The sequence below is a fragment of the Lagenorhynchus albirostris genome, chromosome 12 (assembly GCF_949774975.1).
Source record: "Lagenorhynchus albirostris chromosome 12, mLagAlb1.1, whole genome shotgun sequence".
In the NCBI taxonomy this organism is placed as follows: Eukaryota; Metazoa; Chordata; class Mammalia; order Artiodactyla; family Delphinidae; genus Lagenorhynchus; species Lagenorhynchus albirostris.
Genome location: NC_083106.1, coordinates 29,803,692 through 29,830,979, shown reverse-complemented (window position 1 = coordinate 29,830,979; position 27,288 = coordinate 29,803,692). Strand labels below are relative to the sequence as shown.

Genomic DNA, 27,288 nt, shown 5'->3' with positions numbered 1-27,288 from the left:
TAATATTATACAAAGCATTATTTATAAATCCAGATCCTAATTCACAGCATGTTACAAAATTGGAAGTGTTAAGTAATATTATTCTTGTATCTTTCACACAAACAATAGTTTTAGAAGAGCTGATGGCCAGGGTATGCAATAGAGTTTTTCCACGGTAGGCTGGAATTTTGCCTTTTGAACAAAAACAAAAAAATCTTAGGACACAGAGAAAGCAAATATTTTAAAAACTGATTTCACAGTAATTATTAAGTATATTTTGAGTTATCTTTATATTATTTTTAAGCATATCAAATCAATTCATTTCTTTCCCTGTTAATAAAAAGGGTACAGTCACAGAATCAGTGCCCTCAGAATAAAAAGTAAACAGCGGAAACAGGACACCTAGAGTCAGTAACATCCTCGGGGCCAAATCTGGTCACTCAAAACCAAAAACTTTTGTTGATTTTCAACAACTCTTCGCATACTTAAGGTTTCAAATATGGCTGGTTCAGCAGGCCAGCTCTTCAGGACAACAGTATGTGCAGCCCAACACAGGATCATCCAAAACTATGTTAACAATTTCAGGATGCTGGTGTGGAGTCCATGGAGTTTTGTGTGTAAAAATTAGGAAAATCCTTCCAGCGATGAAGTTCAAGGCCAGGAGCATCCATCTCCCAGCCCCGTATCAGTAGGGATCCCTAAGGTAAGGCTACGTTTCATCAGGCAAGAGAGCAGTCCGTTCCTCCTCTGTGCCGAGGCTATTTTGAAGTTTAGATCTACGTTGAAGGAAAGAAGAGGCCAACCTCAATATTTCTCACCTTAAAAAAAAAACTCAGTACCTACATCTCTATCCAACTATTTCTGTAAATGTGTCTATCAAGTGATGAGGCTCAGAGTGCCCAGAAATCTCCAGAGTGGAAGAATGGATGTAAAATGGTGTCTTTTTTCCACTCCCACAAGCCAACTTTTAAAGGGAGGAAAAAAACTCAAGAGTTGACCATACCTCCTTCTTCTCCTTGAATGCTCCAATAGATAAAACAAGCCCATCACTAGTCCCTTGAACACAATGAAAGGTACTGGTTAATGTCAATTATCCAAGTCACATTTCTCCATAAACATAAGGAAAATGAAAGTAAAAGACTAATTACTCACACTTGTCAGAGCCCAGAGACCCTGCAGAGCAGCTGCCCATTCAAAACCAATTTTCTCATACAGAAATCCTCCCAGCGTTGGTCCTACAAAAGCACTAACAATGAAAAGAAGAAAGAGGATTATAGTGCAAAAAAAAAGTTACTCCTTATAGGCTGCATGACTGCTTCAATTCATTATATCGAAACTATAAACACTAACGAAAAAAGCCAATTCCTGGACAGAGCATTAGGTGTAAGAAAATAATTCTACCTGATAGTGATGATGTTTAAAATTTTTAAACAATCCTAAAATTATAACTGCTTCTGAAAAGTTGGTGCCTTATATGAAAATTTTTAAAAGATGATATGCATTCAAAAGAACCTTTATATTATTCTCTCTACTCTTCTAGCTATTTGTATTTAAAACAACTCAGTACATACTTAGTGATGATAGCTACATGACCAGCATACAGTTATCCCTCTGGTATAATAGAGAGTTAAAAATAAATACACAAATGAATGAATAAATGAATACATTTTCAAAACTGAGACAGGCTCCTGTTAAAGGAACTTTAAAATATCACTTAAATAAGACAAAGTATATGAGACCATTTTGATTATGTATTAAAACTGCTGGTATAACCATTGATCTTGAAGTCAGACAGCTGGATTAGAACTGTAGCTCTGCCCTAAATGAAGTACGTGCCTTCTGGCAACTCATCTGACCACTCAGTGTCTCAATTTCTTCATCTGTAAAATGGGGATAGCATTTTCCAACTTGCAGGTGTGAACGAAATTCAATAGCTACTCACCCAACTGACCACAGTGCACCAAAGAGACCTGACACAAGTCCCAAGGTACTTAATCCTTCTTCAAATCCATTTTCACTGCAAAGAGAAACGAGTGTGTCTGTGGTTAAAAGGGAAACCTGCGTGAAACAAAAGAATAGTGTATGGTATAAAAATAAACCAGGGATAATCTGGATAAACCCAACAGCAAGAATACTCCATTTCTAAAATAAAAAGCTAATCTCATTTGAAGATATTACTCTAGTAATATTTCCTCCAGGGTTTTCTAAAAATACTTCTACTGCATATATAGGATACAATATTAAGAATCGTGACCCACTTGCATTAAATGTTTATTAAAGTATATAATTAACTAAGAAATTCTTCAAATGAGATGAACAAGTAGAGAGAACGATGGGCAACCTTTAGAAAATACAGAGGCAGCTCCGCATTGCTTTGAGGCTTGTTGAACTGACAACAGCAGAGCCATCAGGGTTCTCCCTGCTCAAGTTCACTTTGTGTTCTTCAGCTTTATGCCTATTAAACAAAAGACTGATGGCCAAGTGACAAAGATACATTTGGCCTTCTTCCCCATTTCTGGCTCACAGCTCCTAAAACCCGTGGAATTTCTTAAGTGATGAAAGCCATAAAAAAAAATGTCTTTTGTTATGTCAACGAGATGACTTTGGGACTAGCACCCATGTTGCCTGGAGAACCAACATATGATTAGAGGGCTGGAACTTCAAGGCCCACACATCCCTCCCCCATAAAGAGAGGGGGTGGGGGTTGAATCAACCGCCAATGGCCAATGATTTAATCAGCCATGCATATGTAGTGATGCTTCCATAAAACTCCAAAAGGACTGAGTTCAGAAAGCTTCCAGCTTGGGAAGCCAGAATGCTTCCATGTGCCATTGTGCTGGGCCCCAAACTCCACAAGGACAGAGGCTCTGCTGCTTGGGACCTTATCGCCCTATATATCTTGTCATCTGATCTGTATCCTTTAATATCCTTTGCAGTAAGCCAGTAGCTAGCGAGTGAACTGGGTTCCTGAGATCTATGAGCTGCTCTAGCAAATGAAGAGAACCCACAGAGGGGGTCGTTGGAACCTCTGGTTTACAGCCAGTCGGTCAGAAACATAGGTAACAACCTGCATTTGAAACTGGCATCTGAAGCAGAGGGCGCTCTTGTGGGACTGAGCCCTTAACCTGTGGGATCTGGTGTTACCTCCCGGTAAATAGTGTCAGAATTAGTTGAATTGCAGGACACCCAGCTTGGTGGTGTGAGGGAGGAAAAACCCACACATTGGAATTGCTACTAGAATCCATTTACCTGGTCACTCTGTGCCCTTGTGTGGACCTCCTCGATGAGAGAGAAATGATGCTGAGGGCTTCCCACTGTGCTTTGGCTTTATTTTTTTTAATTTACTGAAGTATAGTTGATTTACAATGCTGTGCTAATTTCTACTGTACGGCAAAGCGCTTCAGTTATACATATATGTGCTTTGGCTTTTTAGAAGATACCTATACCGAGGTATAAACTAAGCCAAGCCTCTAGCCACAACCCATTTTACCTCTCATTGTATTAACATTACTATATATTATCATTTATATTATTGTACTTTTGCTTATACTATTTATATCACAATATTGCATGACATGAAATCATGAAGATTTAGTACTGTAAAAAAATATCCAACATCCTACAAAATTGAGAAATTCAAGGAAGCTTGTGATGTTTATTGCTAATCACGATACAGTTCTTCAAGCCATGGAAGTAACTTACTGTGCGCAGCTGAGAATCTCTGGGAAAGTTGAAATTAAACTCATTCCAGCAGAGATACCATTTATGACTAATATCAGCACCAACAACCAGAGCTGACTGCAAGAGAGTTTGGGAGAAAAATTAACATTTAAAGAGACAGCAAAGCTTCACGCCAAGGAGGGCGGGCAGGATCTCAGACAAGTTCGTTTCACGGATGACATGACTAGTCTGGTCCTTACCCCCATCTGATCCCGTTTTGTTCAGTGAAAGCACCTTTTAACTCCTTACATTTTTGAGGGGGGCCAACGATCAATTTCTCCTGCTATCCCAGTATATTTGGTCACACATGTCACATGCCCAGAGTCGACCTGCCTTCTTATCACCATGTAAAAGCCTTTCAAAGTTGGTTAAAATGTCAATGTTGCTCCTTCAAGCACTTGGCTTTGAAATTCCACTGACTGAAAAATGGCACAGACGGAAAATGGTAAAGGAAGTGACAGAAACCTGCTACGTGTTCCATGTCGGGCCCTACGTCAGTTACTTCATATCCATTATTCTACTGAATGCTTGCAGCAACCCTGCCATGTAAGTCTGTTAAAAATGATTAAGGAAGACAATCTAGGTGATACAAACAAACTTTATTTAACACTTCATGAAGTGGATGGTCTCATTTTGGAGAACTGAAAAATGGGATAGAAGGCAGGAAGCTTTTACAGGATAAGGGAAAAAAAACAAGGAAGAGGGGCTTCCCTGGTGGCGCAGTGGTTGAGAGTCCGCCTGCCGATGCAGGGGACACGGGTTCGTGCCCCAGTCTGGGAAGATCCCACATGCCGCGGAGCGGCTGGGCCCGTGAGCCATGGCCGCTGGGCCTGCACGTCCAGAGCCTGTGCTCTGCAACGGGGAGAGTCCACAACAGTGAGAGGCCCGCGTACCACACACACACAAAAAAAAAAAAAGGAAGAGAAAAACAGGTAATATCTGCTTGTCTGGGGCTACACAGTCCATCTTGTTTGGGGTGAGCGGCCCACAGTTGGTGGCTTGGCGTTTGGGGGTGACTGGGTGACGGGATAGACTGCTTTTCTGGTCAAGAGGAGCATTTACAGGGACGTGAAAGTTTTCTAAGTTTTGGTTTGCTGACATGGCACCCTGGGCTGCAGTCACTCTATCTTGAGCCTAGAAAATTATTTCAACAGTACTATTATTGGCTTTTTTGGTGGATAAGAAAACTGAGGCTCTTGGAAGTTAAATTATTTGCTCAAGTTCACATACCAAGGAAGGGGCAAAGCCCAAATACAAACCCAAATCTGAAAGACTCTGAAATCATTCCTTTATCCATATCATGTTTTGTCCCAGAGGTACCTAAAAAGCTCTAAGTAGCTCATTTTGTTTTAGAAAATAAATGATAATAAACAAGCTTGGGCTTCCCTGGTGGCGCAGTGGTTGAGAATCTGCCTGCTAATGCAGGGGACACGGGTTCGAGCCCTGGTCTGGGAGGATCCCACATGCCGTGGAGCAGCTAGGCCCGTGTGCCACAACTACTGAGCCTGTGCGTCTGGAGCCTGTGCTCCGCAACAAGAGAGGCCGCGATAGTCAGAGGCCCACGCACTGTGATGAAGAGTGGCCCCTGCTTGCCACAACTAGAGGAAGCCCTCGCACAGAAACGAAGACCCAACACAGCAAAAATAAATTAATTAATTAATAAACTCCTACCCCCAACATCTTCGTTAAAAAAAATAAAAAATAAACAAGCTTTATTAAGTAGCTACCATATGCTAAGGATGATACAGAAACAAAAATGATTTAGTTCCCTCCTCAAGGGGCAAGAAGGAATAGAAAAAACAAAAGTATATTCTAAGAACTATCAGCTAAAGGTAGATAACAAATGCTACTTTTAAAATAAAGTACAGGACTTCCCTGGTGGAGCAGTGGGTAAGAATCCGCCTGCCAATGCAGGGGACACGGATTTGAGCCCTGGTCCAGGAAGATCCCACATGACGTGGAGAAACTAAGCCCGTGCGCCACAACTACTGAGCCTGAGCTCTAGAGCCCACGAGCCACAACTACTGAGCCCGTGTGCCACAACTACTGAAGCCCGTGCGTCTAGAGCCTGTGCTCCACAACAAGAGAAGCCACCGCAAGGAGAAGCCCACACACCACAACAGAGAATAGCCCATGCTCGCCACAACTAGAGAAAGCCCGCGTGCAGCAACAAAGACCTAACGCAGCCAAAAATAAACAATAAATTTTTAAAAAATTAACTAAAATAAAGTACAAATGTGCAATTGAAATACAAAGGGAGAATAAGCATTTTTATCATTTGATTCAGATTTTATGCATTCCTGTTTGCCTAGATCACTGCTAGCATCCAGTAATACTGTCAGTAAAACAAACAATTCAATATAGTCCTAAATCTGGTAATTATTTAAATAAGATTCAAAGATACTAAGCATATCAGTGTTACACCAAAAATTTTTAAAATAATTCCTAATGTTATTTTGCCACAAATTCAAAAGAAGAAAAAAAATTACCTCTTAATGTGCAAGAATGGGGCAGGTCCTAAGAGCATGTAGCACCCTGCTGTGATTAAGTTTCCAAAAACGAGAAGCCATTTCCTTAGATGCTGATAAAGAAAGACCACAGAAACTCTTAGAGGTAAAGACCTTCCTTAGTTCAGGAAAATAAAGAAATCATTGAAGAACACAAGTCATGATATTAAAAAATCCAAATACATTGGAGAAAACAAAATTTTACATGTAAGAGAAAACAGGTAGATGGTAAACACAAAAGCAAGTGCAATATACCCCAAGACAGGGGTTGAGCAAAGGACAAGTATTCCTTGGAAAGGGATTGTATTGTAGGTTTTGCACATGATAAACTGTTCCAAATATAACAATTTAAAAAGCAGTCACCACAAGGAATGACCAAGTAGATGCACTATCTAGAAAATTCACATTATTAAAAAGTACCAAATAAAAAAAAAAAAGTACCAAATAAAATGTTTCCTTATAAACTACTCAAACACAGGCTAACAGTTATAGGGGTACGGTTATAAGGCTATGCCTTAACACTAAGTTACAAACACTGTTTAAGACACTTGTTTTTCTCCACCTGGATTACCAAGTAATCTCCATGTAATAAGCCTTCATAAGTATATACCCACATCTAATTAAGAGGGGAAACACAAAAATAAGCACTAAAGTCATAGAAGCTTGAGACCTGGCTAACAGTACTAACTCTGTATACTAGTCATCTGGACTGAATGGTTTAGACCTAGTTAAAGGAGACTAGAAAGGATTTTCTGTCAGGATGGCTATGGGATAACTGAGGCATATTTACACGACCAATCCTTTCACTCCCACAGAAAAACTAAATTCTATCCTCTCAACTTGGTCAAGTCCTAACTACTTTTGGGGCTCTGCCCTACTTATTAAGGTCAAACCACTTTTTTGCATCAAGGGAACTTTTTCCTTTAGAAAGTCTAATCCAAGAGTTTTTCAACAGTTTTAGCATAAGACGACTCCTCTTTTCCCAGATGAAGCAATTAAAAAGTGAACCTGTTCAGGGTGATGGCAGGTTGGCACATACTGAGACCTCACACTGGAACCTCTCCATCAGCTTAAAAAATTGAATATATTAAAATTTAAATGTTCTCACTGCTCTCCACACACCCCCAAAAAAGGTAACTGTGGTGATGGATATGTTAATTAACCAGGTGGAGGGAATCCTTTCTCAGGGTGTATGTATACCAAATCACCATGATGTATACTTTAAATATCTTACAATTTTATTTGTCAACTATACCTCAATAAAGATAAAATTTTTTAAAAACTGAATATTTTAATTCTAACAGTGGACCTCTAGAGTTCAGGAAGTACAGTTGGACAACCACCAGTCTAGACATACAAAAGTAACTCTTAAATATCGATAAAGCATACATACTGGCATTTTATCACTGAGTAGGCCCACCAGTGGTGAAGAAATGGCGTAGGATAGTGCCAAACCCAGGAATACCAGTCCCACATATCCAGCTGGTAAATTAAACTGTAAAAGAAATCCTGTGTTAAAGTTACATGGTTAAGTCATTTTTTCAATAAATATCTATCTTTTCCTTCTACCATTTCTTCAGCTCTTACTATCTGCCATGAGGCTACTACTAACAGTCAGCAACCTTCCTAATTTTTGTCTTACTCTTTTTTGTTTTTTGCAGTACGCGGGCATCTCACTGCTGTGGCCTCCCCCGCTGCGGAGCACAGGTCCCGGACGCGCAGGCTCAGCGGCCATGACTCAAGGGCCCAGCCGCTCCGCGGCAAGTGGGATCCTCCTGGACCGGGGCATGAACCCGTGTCCCCTGCATTGGCAGGTGGACTCCCAACCACTGCGCCACCAGGGAAGCCCTGTCTTACTCTTATAAACGGATTACATTTTCTCTATAGGGGAAAAAACCTAACCACAGGTCAGAAGTCCTGGATGTTTTTGATTTGTAGCATTTGACATTAAATATAGTATAATTATCCTTCTACGAATCATAGCATTTTTACATGTCAATCAGTGCTTTGCAAACGTTAGTATGCACAAAAAATTACCTAGAGAACTTGTGGGTTTTTTAAAAAATAAATTTATTTATTTATTTTTGGCTGCATTGGGTCTTCGTTGCTGTGCCCGAGCTTTCTCTAGTTGCTGCGAGCGGGGTCTACTCTTCCTTGAGGTGCGTGGGCTTCTCATTGTGGTGGCTTCTCTTGTTGTGGAGCACAGGCTCTAGGTGTGTGGGCTTCAGTAGTTGTGGCACACAGGCTCAGTAGTTGTGGCTCGTAGGCTCTAGAGCACAGGCTCAGTAGTTGTGGTGCATGGGCTTAGTAGCTCCGAGGCATGTGGGATCTTCCCAGACCAGGGCTCAAACCCGTGTCCCCTGCATTGGCAGGCAGTCTTAACCACTGCACCACAAGAGAAGTCCGGAGAACGTGTTATAAGAGGTTCTTGGACGCCAGCCCTAGAATTTCTGATTCAAAAAGTCTGGGATAAGGCCTGTGAATGTGCATTTCTAACAAAAATCCCAGGTGATGCTCACTGCCCGCAGACTGAAGTGCACTGGTGTCAAAAACACTGGCAATAATATCTATTCTATCCATCTCAAAGAGAGATAAATTTCTAATTAAAGAATTAGATGGTATGACACATTTTAAAAGGCTTCTAAGGTAGTAAGCTACCTCATAACTCTGCTACTGTTCCTGTTACCAACATGATATAAATGCCTTTCCTGGTTATCTGAGTTGTTCTCATTTTCCTTAATTTCCTTAACTAATCCTTAATTAAGCCCATGAGATCTATTTATACATCAGTATATGTTTGAATAATTTTAATGACATAACTCAAGCTAAAAATCAGCCCTTTAAAGACAGTAGCAAGATACAAAAGTCAGAAATGTCCTTTTCTGATTTTACAACGGGGGAGACAGGGTGGAACCCTCCTTCCCTAAAAGGCTGAGCGACTGGACAGCAAACAGCCAATACAAAAAACTGTTAAGAAGGCAGAAGAAGGGCAACAGGAACAAAAATGTGATAGAAAAACCAGAAAGTACATTTCTAAGGATTTTTTTATAAGTTAGACACGAGCAACTTGGGTTTATGAGAGATTGGTTACAAATTTTTTTTTCATTGTTTGGACACACTTCTTAAAAGAACAGAAAAATGACTTAAAGAAACACGTTGTTGGGCTTCCCTGGTTGTTCAGTGCCTGCCAGTGCAGGGGACACAGGTTCAAGCCTTGGTCCAGGAAGATCCCACATATTGCAGAGCAACTAAGCCTGTGTGCCACAACTACTGAGCCTGTGCTCTAGAGCCCACGAGCCACAACTACTGAGCCCATGTGCCACAACTACTGAAGCCCACACAGCTAGAGCCTGAGCTCCGCAACAAGAGATGCCACCGCAATGAGAAGCCCGCGCACCGCAATGAAGAGTAGCCTCCTCTCTCTGCAACTAGAGAAAGCCGCACGCAGCAATGAACCCAATGCAGCCAAAAATAAATAAATAAATAAATTTATATTAAAAAAAAGAGACACGTTGTTGATAATGTGAATGGAATGTGTCACCATAAATACAAAGTATTTTTCTTATGCATTACCTCATAGATGCTTACTTAAGTGTGATATTATATTATTTTCCAAAACTTGGGTCCGGCACTAAAATAACAGTCCCCAAGTTTACCTGTGAAATACCCAAAACTGTCTTTACTGACTTGAAGGGGTTGTGTTTCTGGTAACAGTGCTTTTTTCATTCTAGGGCCTCAAATAAAGTGAGTATGGACTGCAGCTAGTAGATTTCTGTCTTTATAAACACAGATTAATTCTCCAGGATAATTAACTATCAGACTTAGTAATTTATTGCATTATTTATTAATAATCTTTTTTCAAAAATATCTAAGAACAAATTGCTATAACATCAAACTTTAAAATTCAGTATATAATTTTCAGCATTAAAAAGATGGAGGGCTTCCCTGGTGGCGCAGTGGTTGAGAGTCCACCTGCCGATGCAGGGGACGCGGGTTCGTGGCCCGGTCCAGGAGGACCCCACATGCCGCGGAGCAGCTGAGCCCGTGAGCCATGGCCGCTGAGCCTGCGCGTCCGGAGCCTGTGCTCCGCAGCGGGAGAGGCCACAACGGTGAGAGGCCCGCATACCGAAAAAAAAAAAGATGGAGAGAGATTCTTGGTTCCTTTCTCTCATCTCAGATTAATATAGCCCACAGTCTTTTGAATATGTATGCAATAGACTAAAAAGTAAATGGACCCAGAGGGGATCTGTTAGAAAAGAAGGGACACCTCACATTAAATGAGCCACTAAGTATCCCAAATGCCTCACTGGAATCAAAACAGAGGAAAGTATCCTTATTAAGCAGCCAGGATGTTGCCCAAGCCAGACCTATGATGACTCGAGCCAGGCCTTGGAAAAAGGAGACCAGATGAAAGGCTTCTTTCGTTTACACCAAATCAGACCCCTAGTTATAGGGACATCACAGAGGGAAGGTACAGGCTGTCTTGGTGAGTAGCTCTCATTCTGCCTCCTTCTTGAAGCCACTCCTAGGATTTTCCATCAAGCAGGGCCCAAGAGCAAGCAATTATGTCCACCCGCTACAATGGGGAGGTCTGCATCACCAGGCTACTCACCTTCTCCAAAACAAAGAGGGACAGCGTAGGATCAAGGAAGCCAAAACCTGAGCTGAGTGAGGTAATGACGAAGGATATAAAGGCAACCTTGGGTAAAATGATGAGTTTCCAGAATGAGTGCTTCCCTGGATCAGACTCTGTGGGGTAAAAATAAAAAAAGAAATTAGAGTCAAGAAAATTGCTTAACTTTATCTTTCAATCTATTTTGAAAAGTAAAATTGGTAAGGTCACCTTTATCCAGTAATCAAAATAACCACACTTTTGAGTTTGCCTAAAATTTGCATATAAGTTATTCAGACCTAGAGGCCATTTCAGTGTTCTTAAAAATAATTTCTCTAATTCAAAAAGAATCAACTGGAATCAGAGTGTGAGAAGAAGCAGTCTTGGTTACGGGTCATAACCTAGAAGTCAGTGAGGCCTTCCCAGATGGGGTAGAGAATATGTAAAGTTTGATTTGGTGCATAGGAAAAGCCAGACGCTTTATCAGGGAACAATGTGTGTGTGCCGAGGAGGAATCTGAGTTAATCAAAGAATACAAAACAACTTTTTTCTGCTCGTGAAAAAAAACACTGGATTGAAAGGGATGCTCGGGACTTCCTTGGCAGTCCAGTGGTTAGGACTCCCTGCTTCCACTGCAGGGGGCATGGGTTCGATCCCTGGTCAGGGAACTAAGATCCTGCATGCCGTGTGGTACGGCCAAAAAAAAAAAAAAAAAAGAATGAGATGCTACTGAATCATGTGTACCTTCCATTTGGCAGTAAATGTCAGTTGAACAGCAACCTCATGTCCTGCCATTCCAACAGCAACACAACTTCTGCACCGTCCCAAACGCCAGGCATGGTTGTTCCCAAGCCGCCAATCATATCCTACAACTCCCTTCTTTTTCCCCTGCTAATTTTTCAAGTTCTATTCACTCTGTAAAGTCTGGCTGTGACCCTAATTACCCCACAAATTTTACTTCTGTTTCCTACTGCACTTCTAATCTATACCATGTAATTTAGCACTTAAACTGTATTTCATTTTACATGGTTTACTACTGTTTGATGACTTTCCTATCTTCCAACTAATTTACTGAACAAAATCTATGCTGAGTCAGATACCATGCAAAATGCTGGGCAGACAAAGGCAAAGGAGACAAACCCAGACCCTGACCTCACAGAGAAGATACAGTAACGTGTGGAGAGAGCTAGGATGGAGCTAGGAGGGTATGGATTGGAGCATATGAGAGGGTTGCCTTAAAATAACAGGGAAAGCTGTTTAGGAAAGAATTTCCAAAAGTAGTACTATCTAAGTTGCTGCCTAAAAGATGAGCTTGAGATGAACAAGCAAAGAAGGAGGAAAGAATAATCCAGGCATATTATCCAGGAATGGCTCATTCCAAGACTCAGAAGTGAGGGAAAACTATTCTGTTTGAGGAAATGAAAGAGCAGAAGCAAAGGTGGAGGATGGAAATTGGAGGGTAGGGAAGAGAGATCACATTGGAGAAGGATGTAGTGATAAGATTATGCAGCACTTGTAAAATAGGCTAAGAAGCCCGGGAAATCACTAGACACTGCAAACAAAGACTGAGAATCAGATTTGTGGTTTAAAGAGACCCCTCTGTGGTCTCCTGGGAAATGCAGACAGGGGGACGAGTTACGAGACTGTGCACTGAGCCAGGCCAGGAAGCTCTCTGAGGGCCAAATCAGCACTGACATATCCTCATTTCTCCAAAAGCACCCACCACAGTTCATTACTCAATAAATTCTTGGTGAATAATGATCCAGTAGGGAGCAAAGTACCAAAAAAGCATGAAGTGTGGTTCAACTATTTTAAGTACTACACTTGGACGCTGTCAGGAGATGAGGGATAAAGTTAAACTGTGGTGTTAGTTTCTTAACTATTAGCCAAATATTCAATGATGAACCAATTGTGAGCCCAGCCTAGGATGTTTAACTACAGATTTGACTTAGAACGGGGATAGGCACCACCATGTGGCTCAGTGTGGCCATGCCAGCAGGGAGACTTCATTGGGTATGGATTTTGGACTGTATATTACAGATGTTTATTAGTCACCTTTAAAATATAAATGATAAAAGATCAACTGTAATCTATTACATTTATTATGCATATAGAAGGTATTATGGATGTATGGTATAAGCCAGATTATTATGGCATAAATGGTCCCTTTCTCTAAATCCAGTGGGAAAGGGGATTATCGCAATCAGAACATACAGGAACATACATGAAAATGAACACATAATGAGTTTAACTAAGCTGCTGATGAAGCCCAAGCAATGAAAACTTATGGTGATACCTACTTCCAGAGGCACGTGACACAATCACCTGGGAAGCTTTTCCAAGCTACTCAGGTATTCTCTCTGCTTCCTCCAATTCTGATACATTCTTCTTGGAGGGACAGAACTCCATGGTTGACAATGCCTGCCACAGGAAACTGCTCTTAGAGATGAGGAAGTGGTGTGGCCCTCAGGTGTGAAGGGGCAGGAAAAATGCAGAGCACTGTGGCACTAGTGACTTAGCATTTAGATCATTGATTGAGAAGGTTCAGAAAAACTTCCCAGAAGAGGTCATACAAATTAAGTTTTGAAGGATGAGTAGGAGTTAGGTAGAGTAGAAGTGGGAGATAGTTCAACTCATGTGACTCCCCTGCTGACACCTAACAACAGCTCCTAGTGGCTTTCAGGATAAAGCTCTCATTTCATGGATTTAGGGATTTTTATTAAGAGGATTGTCATGTACTTGACTGTGTTTTAAAAATATTTCTTTAGTGCAGTATGGAAGAGGTGACTTGGCGAGCAGATATAAAGGATGAGAGAGAGGGAGGGACCGAAGTTGACTCTTAGACACCCAAACCTAAAGCTACATTGTTCATGGGTCTAGAAGCAGTTAAATGAGTGAGGTGGAACCTATAGAACAAAATTCTGCCAATATCATCAAAATAAAAGGAAATTTAATTTTCTAGCTTCTATCTATAAGCTTTCCTAAAACATTAATATTTAAAGGTACTCAATGGGAACCCCTAAATCAATATTTATACCCTTAACATTATCAATTTTTGAGATTTAAAAAAAATACCAGATTTTTCCATTCAATCTAAAGAGAAGATCCTTCTTTAGATAAACAGAAAGTTTGCCAAACCATTTTAAATGGGCAAAAGACCTAAATAGACATTTCTCCAAAGAAGATATACAGATTGCCAACAAACACATGAAAGAATGCTCAACATCACTAATCATTAGAGAAATGCAAATCAAAACCACAATGAGGAATTACCTCACACCGGTCAGAATAGGCATCATCAGAAAATCTACAAACAACAAATGCTAGAGAGGGTGTGGAGAAAAGGGAATCCTCTTGCACTACTGATGGGAATGTAAATTGATACAGCCACTATGGAGAACAGTATGGAGGTTCCTTAAAAAACTAAAAACAGAATTACCATATGACCCAGCAATCCCACTCCTGGGCATATACCCTGAGAAAACCATAATTCAAAATGAGTCATGTACCACAATGTTCATTGCAGCTCTATTTACAATATCCAGGTCATGGAAGCAACCTAAGTGTCCATAGACAGATGAATGGATAAAGAAGATGTGGTACATATATACAATGGAATATTACTCGGCCATAAAAAGGAACGAAATTGGGTCATTTGTAGTGAGGTGGATGAACCTAGAGTCTGTCATACAGAGTGAAGTGAGTTAGAAAGAGAAAATACTGTATGCTAACACATATATATGGAATCTAAAAAAAAAAAATGGTTCTGATGAACCTAGGAGCAGGACAGGAATAAAGATGCAGATGTAGAGAATGGACTTGAGGACACAGGGTGTGGGGAAGGGGAAGCTGGGACAAAGTGAGAGAGTGGCATGGACATATATACACTACCAAACGTAAAATAGATAGCTAGTGGGAAGCAGCCGCATAGCACAGGGAGATCAGCTCGGTGATTTGTGACCACCTGGAGGGGTGGGATAGGGAGGATGGGAGGGAAAGGCAAGAGGGAGGAGATATTGGTCTCCTACAAAAGCATAAAAATACTTAAATTTAAGGTTCTTAAAGTGAGTAATATATGAGGCCTTACCATAATTAGGTAAAATACACATGTTGAGGGGAACCATCAGCAGAACTATGCATCCCAGAAGAATGAAAGGCACCTCATAGCCAAAGGATTGATACAATAAGCCACCCAAAGGAGGCCCTAGTACTAGACCCAGTCCAGAAAAAGACTCAACACTTCCCTACAAATGGGAAAACGAAAGAAAATTGAGTTAATATGTTTTGTTTGAAAAATGAACAAAGATTTAATGGGCAGGATCTGAAAAAAATTCTATCCACTTTACAATTTATACACATACCACACACACACCCAAGATGGACCAAAAATTTAAACATACATATTAAAATCATATAAGTACTAGAAAAATTAAAAATGAGAGTTTTTTGTTTTCTAATCCTTATGGTGAGGTAAATTTTCTAATTATGACATAAAAACTTAGAAGACACTAAAGAAAAGACTGATAAATCTGATTACATGAAAATATGAAAAACTATGAATGGCAAAAAAAAATCAAAAGACAAATGAAGAATGGGGAAAAAAATATTGACAAAGAACTAATTTCCCAAATGCATCACAAGAGCAACTACTAATCAATGAGAAAAATCAACAATCCTATGGGAGGAACTTCCCTGGTGGTGCAGTGGTTAAGAATCTGCCTGCCGGGCTTCCCTGGTGGCACAGTGGTTGAGAGTCCGCCTGCCAATGCAGGGGACACGGGTTCGTGTCCCGGTCCGGGAAGATCCCATGTGCCGTGGAGTGGCTGGACCCGTAAGCCATGGCCGCTGAGCCTGCGCGTCCGGAGCCTGTGCTCCGCAGCGGGAGAGGCCACAGCAGTGAGAGGCCCGCGCACCGCAAAAAAAAAAAAAAAAAAAAAAAAAGAATCTGCCTGCCAATGCTGGGGACACGGATTGGATCCCTGGTCCGGGAAGATCCCACATGCCGTGGAGCAACTAAGCCCATACGCCACAACTACTGAGCCCACGAGCCACAACTACTGAGCCCGCATGCCACAACTACTGAAGCCCACGCACCTAGAGCCCATGCTCCGCAACAAGAGAAGCCACTGCAATGAGAAGCCCGTGTACCACAACAAGCAGTAGCCATTGCTCGCCGCAACTAGAGAAAGCCTGCGTGCAGCAACGAAGACCCAATGCAGCCAAATAAATAAATAAACATATTTTTAAAAATTTAGAGAAAAGAAAAAACACAATCCTATGGGAAAATGGGAAAATGTTGTAAATAGACTGTTGACACATAAAATGAAATACAACTAGCTCTAATGTGAACTGGCCATCTCTAAGTTGCAGGACAGCAAAGGCACCCTCCAAACATGTTTAGCCACAAAACCTTGTCTTACAGAGCATGTCAATGGATTAGCATCCTTCTGAACCCTTCTTGAGAAATGTAAAGAGTACACCTGTTACAGTGGCCACCATTGCATGGCAAATGACTACAGAACCTAAAGTGAATCTATACAGATATATATACATACATATATATATATACTTACATGGGTGTATAAATATATGTGTACATATATTTAATAAAAGTGTGAAGATTTATATTTATACAGCAAACAGTTTACCTGAGTGTCAAAACTTTCAAACTGTAGTATTAATATGGGTAAATGGGAGAATCCTTGGTACTGAGCTGATTAGACCCTGAGGTCTCTGAGGGTGGTGCCTGCTCTGTGATGCAAACCAGGAGTCCTTCGGGGATGTCTGGGTCCAGAGGAGTGAGCTATGGGAAAGGCTAGTTGGGATCAGGGAGACAGCAGCCAAGAGCTAGGACAGGAACCTGGTATGTCTCTAATACCTGGTGTCGAGGCGCGGAGGCAATATATGAGAATGTACGCCAATACGATGCTACCAGGCTCTGGATTTTTTTGGTAAAATAAGAGGGCGCTCCTCAGACTGACTGCACAGAAGCAGATATGGACTTCAGAATGATCTCTAAGGTCCTTTCCGTGAACCTGGGAAAAGTGGAGGAAGGACTCTAGTATAAATCTGCTTCAGGCGGCCTAGCTACAATCTAGGCTATAGAGAGACAACAAAATACTATTAGAGAGGGTTTTTCATTTTTTAAGGGGTAAAAAGAACATTTGGTTTTGCCCATTCAGGGGCTTCTAAGCCCAGGAAGAGCACCTAAGTAGACTAAGGGTATATTTATTGACAGCCTGCTGCTACAGGCAGAAATTGCGGTAAAAGGTAACAAAAACAGAAAGTAGAAAAAAGGCAGGTCTAGAAGAATGGGCCCCAGGTTTAACTTGAAAGGCCAAATAAATATTTTAGCCTACACTAAAAAGAAAATAGGAAAAGTGTATAAAATACCTACCATTACTGTAGCCACGTTATTTGGAAAAGCCTTTGCAAGGATAGAAGAAGATGCGGTTATTGCTGCAGCAAAACTGATTGCGTCAATTATTCTCACTAGAAAACACATAGCAATAAACACGGGTCCTTCTGGAACTTGGTCCAATACACTAAAAAAAGAATAAGATGACTCTCAAGTGCCAAATTGATTTTGATTTTTTTTTTAACTGTACTCACTGAAAACAGTAGTACCTCAACCACAGTTATTAAAATAAATCTCTTCAGAATACAAATTTTTTAAGAGTTTCTTTGTTATATTTTTAGTAGGAAGAATCTGAGTCATAATGACAGCCTCATTGCGCTTTTTTACTGATATATTTGATGCCCTAAATAATAATCCTAAGTAGGCCTTTTGAAAAATGTAGAGCCACTCTGATAAGAACATACGTAGAAAGCCTTCTTAGTTTTAGGTCTCCCCCCAAACATAAAAAAAACACAGGAAGAGGAAAGCAAAACCAGGAACCTGAGAAAGATTTCTGATGACATTATCTTAACATTTGTATCCTTATGTTCTTCAGCTGATTCTTTAGGTAAGAAATTCACCTTTCTGCTTAAGCCAAAAAGTTTTTGTGACTCAGAAAAGGGAGTTAAGTTTCTGTCTCTCACGATCACAGGAGTCCTAAAGAACAGATTCAGCAGCCGGCTTAATGGTGATCCCCTAGAGGACTCCTTTCTTAAGATCAATGTCATTCATTCCATTCACTGTATCATTCAACTCCCTTCAACATTAGTCACATGGTATTGACTGATTTACATAAACCATTAACATTTTAAACTGAAGATAAATTATGAAATCTCTTCAAGATCCCAAACATATCAGAACATGACTTACCCAAAGAGAACTGTAACTCCTCCTGAGACAGACATTCCTGCTACAAACATAAATTTTGCTCCAATATGTACAAGCTATAATAAATGTCAAAGAAAAGTGTAAATTGATGACTGCTACAAGTCTATAGTGACATAAACAAATCCACTGTATCAGGAAACAAAAGATTTGGGGAAGATATGTACAGTTAACAAAACATTATAAGTCTTTAATGGAATGACAACATGCATTGCTTACAAACATGGAAGAAGTTAAAAATCAATCAACTTTAAGAATGGAACTGTCAACTGAAGCATGATTCATAAAATAAAATGGTGGTTATTTCTGTATCAGTGGAAGTTCTAGACTAGTAAATTAGAATAACTCATTACACAATTTTAAAAAATTAATACTTACGTATTTTCCAAATACCAAAGATGCCAGCAAGTTAAACAAAGCATAACATCCAAAGATCATACCAATAACTGTATTGCTGGCTCCCTTCTTTTCAGCCTTTAAAGAAACAGAAAAGAAAACAAAGTTTGAAAGGCAAATTAGCACCAATATAGAAAAATGGAGCTATTAGATCAGAGCATCATCTTCTTGTAACCTTTACCTGTAGAGTAATTTCAAAGATTATTATTTTAAAATAAACAGGGTGAGGAAGGAAAGGACACTATTAAACCTAGTCTCTGACATGAAAGTAATTCACTCACCAAGCCTATAAAAAATTGTTAGCTTTACGATCTTGAGAGAAAAAAGAACAAAGCTGGAGGAATCACACTTTTTGATTTCAAAAATAAGTTACAAAGGTACAGTAATTAAAACAGTGTGTTACTGGCATAAAGACAGACATATAGACCAATGGAACAAAATAGAAAGCTCAGAAATAAACCCACATAAATATGGTCAATTGATCTTCCGCAAGTGTGCCAAGGACACACAATGGGGAAGAGATATTCTCTTCGACAAATGGTGTGGGGAAAACTGGATACCCACATGCAAAAGAATGAAATTGGACTCCTATCTTACACCACTCACAAAATAATCTCAAAGCAAATTAAACATATAATCTGAAACTGTTACACTTCTGGAAGAAAACAGGGGGTGAGGGCTTCTTGACATCGATCTTGGCAATGATTTCTTGGATTTGACACCAAAATCTTAGGCAACAAAACAAATCAGACAAATGGAACTACATCAAACTAAAAATCTTCACAGCAAAGGAAACAATCAACAGACTGAAAAGGCAACCTACAGAATGGAAGAAAGTATTTGTAAACCACCTCTATATAAGGGGTTAATATCCAAAATATGTAAGAATCTCCTACAACTCAATAGTCCAAAACACCACCACAAAGAACCTGATTTAAAAATGAGCAAAGAACGTGAACAGACATTTCTATAAAAGAGATACAAATGGCCACCAGATATATGAAAAGCTGCTCAAGACCGCTAATCGTCAGGGAAATGCAGATTAAAATCATAATGAGATATCATCTCGAACCAGTTAGGATGGCAACTATTGAAAAAAACAAAAGATAACAAGTGTTGATGAGGATGTGGAGAAATTGGAACCTTATACACTGTTGGTGGGAATGCAGAATAGTGCAGCCACTATGGAAAACAATATGGAGGATCCTGAAAACATTAAAAATAGAACTACCATATAATTCAGCAACCCCTCTTCTGAGTATATATCCAGAAGAATTGAAAGCAGGGTCTCAGATATATCTGCACCTCCCATGTTCACTGCAGTATTATTCGAAATAGCCAAGATGATATAGAAACAACACAAATGTCCATTGATTGATGAATAGATAAAGAAAATGTGGTATACACATAAAATGGAATATTATTCAGCCTCAAAAAGAAGGAAATTTTGGCATTTGCAACAACATGGATGAACCTTGAGGAAATTATGCTAAGCGGAGTAAGCCAGTCATAGAAGAACAAACGCTACATGATTCCATTTATATGAAGTATCTTGGGGCTTCCCTGGTGGCGCAGTGGTTGAGAATCTGCCTGCTAATGCAGGGGACACGGGTTCGAGCCCTGGTCTGGGAGGATCCCACATGCCGTGGAGCAACTGGGCCCGTGAGCCACAACTACTGAGCCCGCGCGTCTGGAGCCTGTGCTCCACAACAAGAGAGGCCGCGATAGTGAGAGGCCCGCGCACCGCAATGAAGAGTGGCCCCCGCTTGCCACAACTAGAGAAAGTCCTCACATAGAAACGAAGACCCAACACAGCAAAAATAAATAAATTAATAAACTCCTACCCCCAACATCTTCTAAAAAAAAAAAATGGGCAGAAGACCTAAATAGACATTTTTCCAAAGAAGACATACTGATGGCCAAGAAGCACATGAAAAGCTGCTCAACATCACTAATTATTAGAGAAAATGCAAATCAAAACTACAATGAGGTATCACCTCACACCAGTTAGAATGGGCATCATTAGAAAATCTACAAACAACAAATGCTGGAGAGGGTGTGGAGAAAAGGGAACCCTCTTGCACTGTTGGTGGGAATGTAAATTGATTCAGCCACTATGGAGAACAGTATGGAGGTTCCTTAACTAAAACAGAATTATCATATGATCCAGCAATCCCACTACTGGGCATATACCGAGAAAAAACGATAGTTCAAAAACACACATGCACCCCAATGTTCATTGCAGCAGTATTTACAATAGCCAGGTCATGAAAGCAACCTAAATGCCCACTGACAGATGAATATATAAAGCCATAAAATGGGATGAAATCAGCTCATTTGTAGAGATGTGGATGGACCTAGAGACTGTCATACAGAGAGAAGTAAGTCAGAAAGAGAAAAACAAATATCGTATATTAATGCATATAGGTGGAATCTAGAAAAATGGTACAGATGAACCAGTTTGCAAGGCAGAAATAGAGACACAGATGTAGAGAACAAACGTATGGACACCAAGGGGGGAAGTGGATGGGGGCATGAACTGTGAGATTGGGATTGACATATATACACTAATATGTATAAAATAGATAACTAATAAGAACCTGCTGTATAATAAATAAATAAAATTAAATTTTTTAAAAAAAGGAGAAACACACAGGAGGAAGGTTTGAGTGCAAATAAATTAAAAAATCACTTTGCTGGTCAAAAAAACTCAAGAACAGGAAGCTCCTTAAGCTCGCACATGAGTCATCCCAAAGACTGTTCAGTGTGGTTCTGTTTCTAACACCCACTCTCAACCACCTGACAGTTCAGAGAAGATGAAGTTTCCTTTCCTGACATCAATAACACAGATGAAAGAAGCTCCCCCAGCTCCCGACATTCTCTCTGTTCTCCTGAAACATTTGGAGTAGTTTATTGCCCATCAATGATCCCTATTAATATTTGTAGCCTATTCTATCAGTGAGCTCCTAAATTTGCTACAGATGATATAGTATTTATTCTAAATCTACTTCTTTTGAACTTCAAATGCTACTATTAGTTGTGATGTACAAATGAATAGACAAAAGGTTTGAAAACCTTTTTAAAACCCTGGAACTATGGTAGATCCTTAGATCAGGTTCTAGCTATAACCATGTAAGGGGTTAAAATATGAGTTTAATTTCTTAAAGATAAGATTGGCAACTTGGCATACCATGAAGCACTAAGCCTGAAACACACATCTGTCCTCTCAGGCAGTCAGGAATCATTTACCGAGCACCTTCTATGCATCACGCGTGGTACCCAGGAGCCAGCAGTGAATAGCTATGGTCAGAAGATCCGACTTAGATTCATCCTTCTGCCAGAGCTTCAGCTCTTCCACAAATCACTTTACTCTGAATACAGAAATGCATGTGCATACACACACTCCCTTTAAAATCCGTCCTCGACAACAGCCATAATTCTATTTCTTTACCTTTTCTCCCTAACTACAATTTTAAGATAAAAAATTTACTTTATTGCTTCCCATACGAAGTTATGATCATCATTCAAACCTTGTCTTTTAAAGAAAATGTTCTTCTTATGTTATTATGTCTCTAAATAAACCCTACAGTTCTCAAAGCAGCATACCACAGGAAATCAGATAGGTGAACTCTACTTTTCATGGCTAAACTATAGGCAGGAAAGGTCCCCTCACTCTAGGAAGCACCCCCTACCCTTAAAGTGTGGTCCCTAAGTGCCTGGTGGTGGGAGACAGTGGAGAAGTTGAACCCAGAGCATTGTAGAAACTGCTTGGGCAGGATTTCAGCCCATAATTCTATGAGACTCAAGATTAGCCATTCCCCTCCCATTACTAATCATCACACGAGATAATGGTGTGGAGAAAAGAGAGATCTCACTATGAACGATGGCTTCATTGGTATCCTAGCAAAAGGTTACACTGTGTGTAGACAGGAACACAGAGTCCACATTTCTACTACACAAAGGTCAGGCAGTGTTACGGGGTTCATTGTGTCCCTCAAACTTCTTATGTTGATGTCCTAACTCTCAGTACCTCAGAACGTAACCTTATTTGGAAATATAGTTTTTGCAGGGGTAATCAGTTGAAATGAGGTTGTTAAGGGTGGAGTCTAATCCAATATTACTCGTATCTTTGTAAAAAGGGGAAATTTCTTCACAGAGACACGCGTAGAGGGAAGATGGTATGAAAGGACACACGGAGAAGTTGGCCATCTACAAGCCAGAGAGAGAGGCCTGGGACAGATCTTCCCCTCACGGCCCTCAGAAGGAACCAGCCTTGCCAATAACACCTTGATTCTGGACTTCTAGCCACCAGAGCTGTGAGACCATAAATTTCTGTTGTCCCCAGTCTGTGGTACTTTGTTATAGCAGCCCTAGTCACATAAAACAGGTACCTTGAAGGGAAGGTATCAACAAAGGGGTGAATTAAGATGTAGAAAGAACATTCATTGGTCAAGTCACATCCATGTTCTTTGCTTAATAGCTCTGAAAGGTATTTAATTCTAGAGTTGGGCAGAAAATATATAATAGTCACAGCAACTAACATTTATTGAACCCTCACTATGAGCCATGCTGTTCTATATGGTTTCTAACAACAATTAAATAAGGGATGTATTTTTAGCTGGCCCCATTCTACAGATGAGAACACAGACTTGCAAAAGTTACTTGTGTCATGGTCCCAGCAGTCATGTCAGCTTCCATCTTGCACGGGTTCCCACATTCTCTGTGGAAGCAGGATGGTGACTTAGGATGTCCTAGAATCACACACCACAGCAGTAACTGAATACCACTTTTGGCATGCGGATCCTGCTTCACATTAGGACAGCAAGAACAGCTATTAAAAGCAATTTCTAGTTCACTTATAATCCTCTGCCAAAGAAGGAGGGGGCCAGAAAAAGGATGAGTAGAAATAAGAATCCTCTGCCAGAAATTAAGAAGAAGGGCCTTGGGCTTCCCTGGTGGTGCAGTGGTTGAGAGTCCGCCTGCCGATGCAGGGGACATGGGCTCGTGCCCCGGTCCGGGAAGATCCCACATGCCGTGGAGTGGCTGGGCCCGTGAGCCATGGCCGCTGAGCCTGTGCGTCCGGAGCCTGGGCTCCGCAATGGGTGAGGCCACAACAGTGAGAGGCCTGCGTACCGCAAAAAAAAAAAAAAAAAAAAAAAGAAGGGCCTTGCTCTCCCTTGACCTAGTTGGCTCTAGCTAATAGGAAGGTTAACAGAATACGAAGGAGAAAGAGCAAGTTTTGACAGTGCATTTGTCAACCCTAAGGCTGTTATTAAAAATGAAAAAGAGCCCACTCTTCAAATCTACACCTATTAAAGCTAGAACGCTCCCTCCCCTGCCTCTTGGATGCAATAAACTAAATCAAAAACTTTGAGAAAGAAAAAACAAAAAAGGCACACAGCAACAGCCTTCTTTTCCTTTGTCTGTACTCCACTAAGAGGAATCTAACACTAGGTGCCCTTGCTGAGTTCCAGCTGAACCGGGATACCCTTCTGACTTGATGGCCCACTTACTCCCGTTCTTCTCCATCGTAATTCTACAGGCTCCATCCATCACTATTTTTTTCCAAAACCGGTATCTACTCAGTCTACTTACTCTGTCTTGCCCAAGCACCTCTGATGACTTGTTACTGACTACATCTTTGCCCTGCGTGGAAGGACCCTTGCATTCGAGCACCAACCTGCCTTCTCAGATCCTCTGCTCCCATCGGACCTCACTGAACCCCAGGCCCAAGCCCCACCTTCGTCCGTGCTTCCCTAAGAACACGCTATTTACTTTGCTAATCTCGTGACGATCCCCTGCGTGTTTCTAACCTAGAACACCTCTTTGACTCACCTTAGGGTTATTCGGCCAAGCCCCTTTCAGTATTACTCCTCTCCTTCCCTTCCACAACAGCCAGCCTCTCCCGTGGCAAAATTAACCATTCCCTTCCCTAGAGTCTCCTAACATTTTGGACATCCTCTTCAAGGAGATCCAAATACTCTGCAACTTTTTTTTTTTTTTTTTTTTTTTTTGCGGTACGCGGGCCTCCCACTGTTGTGGCCTCTCCCTTTGTGGAGCACAGGCTCTGGACGCGCAGACTCAGCGGTCATGGCTCACCGGCCCAGCCACTCCGCGGCATGTGGATCCTCCCGGACCTGGGCACGATCCCGTGTCCCCTGCATCGGCAGGCGGACTCTCAACCACTGCGCCACCAGGAAAGCCCCTCTGCAACTTTTTGTTGTCATACTTTTTCACTCCCAATGGACAGACGAGAGAGGGACATTTTCCTCATCTTTTTTCCAGCCCTAACACATCCAACGCCTAGCACACTCTAGGGTGGGAAGTCGTTAAACCTCCCATTCCCGTTCAGTAAACGGAATTGAACTGGGCCAGTCACTTAACTTCGGAATCTGTTTCTTCATTTGCAACATTATGAGATTCTGGCTATTCTGCCTATCTTATGGAGTTGTTATGGAAACCAAATGGGATAATGTGTAGGAAAGTACACTGAAAACTAAAAAGCACTTATGGCTACAGAGTTGTACTGCTCCTTTAGCAGAGAAGCCATGCTTCTCGTCTTTTGTAGCACACAGAAGGAAGGACCACATGTTATCAAAGAAGTCAGAGGACTGGGAGGGGCCCGTGCATCATGAGGCTTTGGCAAAGAGCATGAAGCAAAACACATGGGCAGGTTATCTCCACTCAGCCAAGTCAGTATCATTCCTTCCATACTATACCTCACCAACCTCCAGATTCCAGGTGGATTCTCTAGGGGTTATTCCTTCAAGTCTGTGCCATTATCCATAGACCCTAACACCACATAAAACACTATGATTAGAAGGACCTAATCAATACTAATCAGAATTCCTCCTTGGCACAAACACTGCCACTAGATTCCATATGAAATTCAAGTCAGAAAAGGGCATTTAGTGGACCATGCCTTCCTAATTCCAAAATATTAATAAACCCAAACTCCAGGAAACACTGTCTTCACGTAGATCTTTTGCAATAACGTTAAAATCTCAGTTATTCAGTGCACTTCCTTTTTTTTTTTTCAGTTGCAGAAACCAAACACATGAATCAGACTACATGGTAAGCAAAGTAATCCTCAGAAGGTCAATTATACTTAGGTGAATTACTTCCCAAGATGATGTTATTTTTACTGAATTTTTTTTTTCTGGTATCAAATATTCTCTAAGAAGTCTTCTGTTGGCTGAAGTTCTATACATCGTCTTTGCCATATGCAGATTTTTACATCCCCCAAATGAAATATTTCAAAGGCTTTTTAAAAGCACTAATAGTTCATAAGGATATAAAAATGTCTTACCTCTTTGGGGAAAAAAGGTCCAAGGATAGAATAGCACATCATGGAACCTAAGTTAATGGAAGCTGCTGATATCAGTACAAAAATCTGTTCTCTTGAAAGCTGCCTGGATGTCTCCCTTGCACCTCCTGGAGGGCCATCACCTTGAAGGCAAACATGCTGCAATTACAGACATGTAATTGGGGCTACTGATCAAGGTACAGAAATGTCACTTCTGTGCACAGAAATGCACTCAGGATAACATTTGCTGAGCTAAGGGCTATTTTGAATACAGCACATTTGATCAAATGTAACACAATCCCTGTATATCACTGCAATTTTCAAACTATATCACTTTCATTTACATACTATTCCCTATTAGGATTTCAGTGCACAATTTATCAAACCATCTGCTTTGTTTTGCCTTCACCATAAGGTCTATTTCTTTCACCTTTAATAGATTCCTTCAAGAAGGATGAGGCCACAGGGTGCTCTCCAGAGTACTGTTCTCTGAAGTATAGTGTGCTTTCTCAAGTTACTAGCTTCATATGCTACATGGACTCAATCACATTTTAAGCATGTCATGTTAGTGGTTTATTAAGAGGGTACTATTGAAGTCAAGTGAAGTGTAAGTAGGAGAAAATAAGCTAAATCATTCAACTGGAGAATTAATACTTACAATGGCAGCTCCTGGAAAGACAAGTGCCATGAATCTATAAATCAGTGTTTTACAATAATTACAGGTCTTCTGCATCAATTAATTTAATACTTATTCCCAGGGCTAAATTTCCATTTAATTTAAAGACACGAGGGCATTTACTCAGTTCCAAACATCCAGTAAATCTATTTGCTATTTTTAAATTAAATGGTTTTGAGATAAAAGAAATTTAAGTAAGAAAAGTATATTTGAATTGCTCTATTTTTTCAGAGGTTGCCATTGTTGTCTAGAAAAAGAAATCTGTGCAACAGGAGGAAGTCTTAAGAATCTGTGTAAAACTTTTGGTAGTGGATGAGGAAGGGAACTGAGAGAAAGTTAAAGGGGCGAGAGGGACAACAGTGGGGCTCGTTTTCGTTTGTCTAACAGGCACACTTATTTGAATGCATTCTTAAACACATAGTACTTAAAAGTAGAGCTACAGAGAGAAAGTCATTAGAGGCCACATCCGCACCACCCCAGTGCGCAAACTTTAACCCTTTCCAGAGAGAAAAAACACGCTGACCCGAGCCCCACTGCCAGGCCCCTCCTTTTCGAATCTCTCGCAAACAAAGCACGCTAAAGCTAATTGAATTGCTGTTAAAGAGACACGACCCAAGCCACAGAGGTACATCCGGCCTCGCTGCTCTCTGTAACCTCCTGGGGGGCGTGGGCCTTCGGGGTCCCCCGACGAGTCCATGGGCAGTGCGCGGACTCCTGCGCCGCAGCTCCCGGGTCCAAGCCCGCACCCTCGGACTCGACCTTGAACGAGCGGAAAGGCGGGCGGCGACTGCTCAGCCGGGCCGAGGCATC

The 27,288-nt window shown here is 40.9% G+C and overlaps 1 protein-coding gene across 3 annotated transcripts; it reads right to left on the bottom strand.

Annotated features, from left to right (window-relative positions):
* SLC18B1 (solute carrier family 18 member B1) lies at positions 1-27,288 on the bottom strand. 3 transcript variants are annotated; one of them, XM_060168405.1, is made up of 14 exons: positions 27,133-27,288; positions 25,806-25,945; positions 18,479-18,574; positions 18,086-18,159; positions 17,216-17,363; positions 14,906-15,062; positions 10,819-10,955; positions 7,600-7,701; positions 6,189-6,280; positions 3,682-3,777; positions 1,922-1,996; positions 1,132-1,225; positions 983-1,035; positions 1-755 (listed from the first exon to the last, which is right to left on the bottom strand). In XM_060168405.1, the coding sequence occupies exons 1-14, from the start codon at positions 27,173-27,175 to the stop codon at positions 689-691; spliced, it is 1,374 nt and encodes a 457-aa protein (XP_060024388.1). In that variant the 5' UTR covers positions 27,176-27,288; the 3' UTR covers positions 1-688. The 3 variants fall into 3 exon arrangements, with proteins under 3 accessions (XP_060024388.1, XP_060024390.1, XP_060024389.1); XM_060168407.1 differs by having other exon boundaries at positions 26,233-27,265; XM_060168406.1 differs by lacking the exon at positions 3,682-3,777.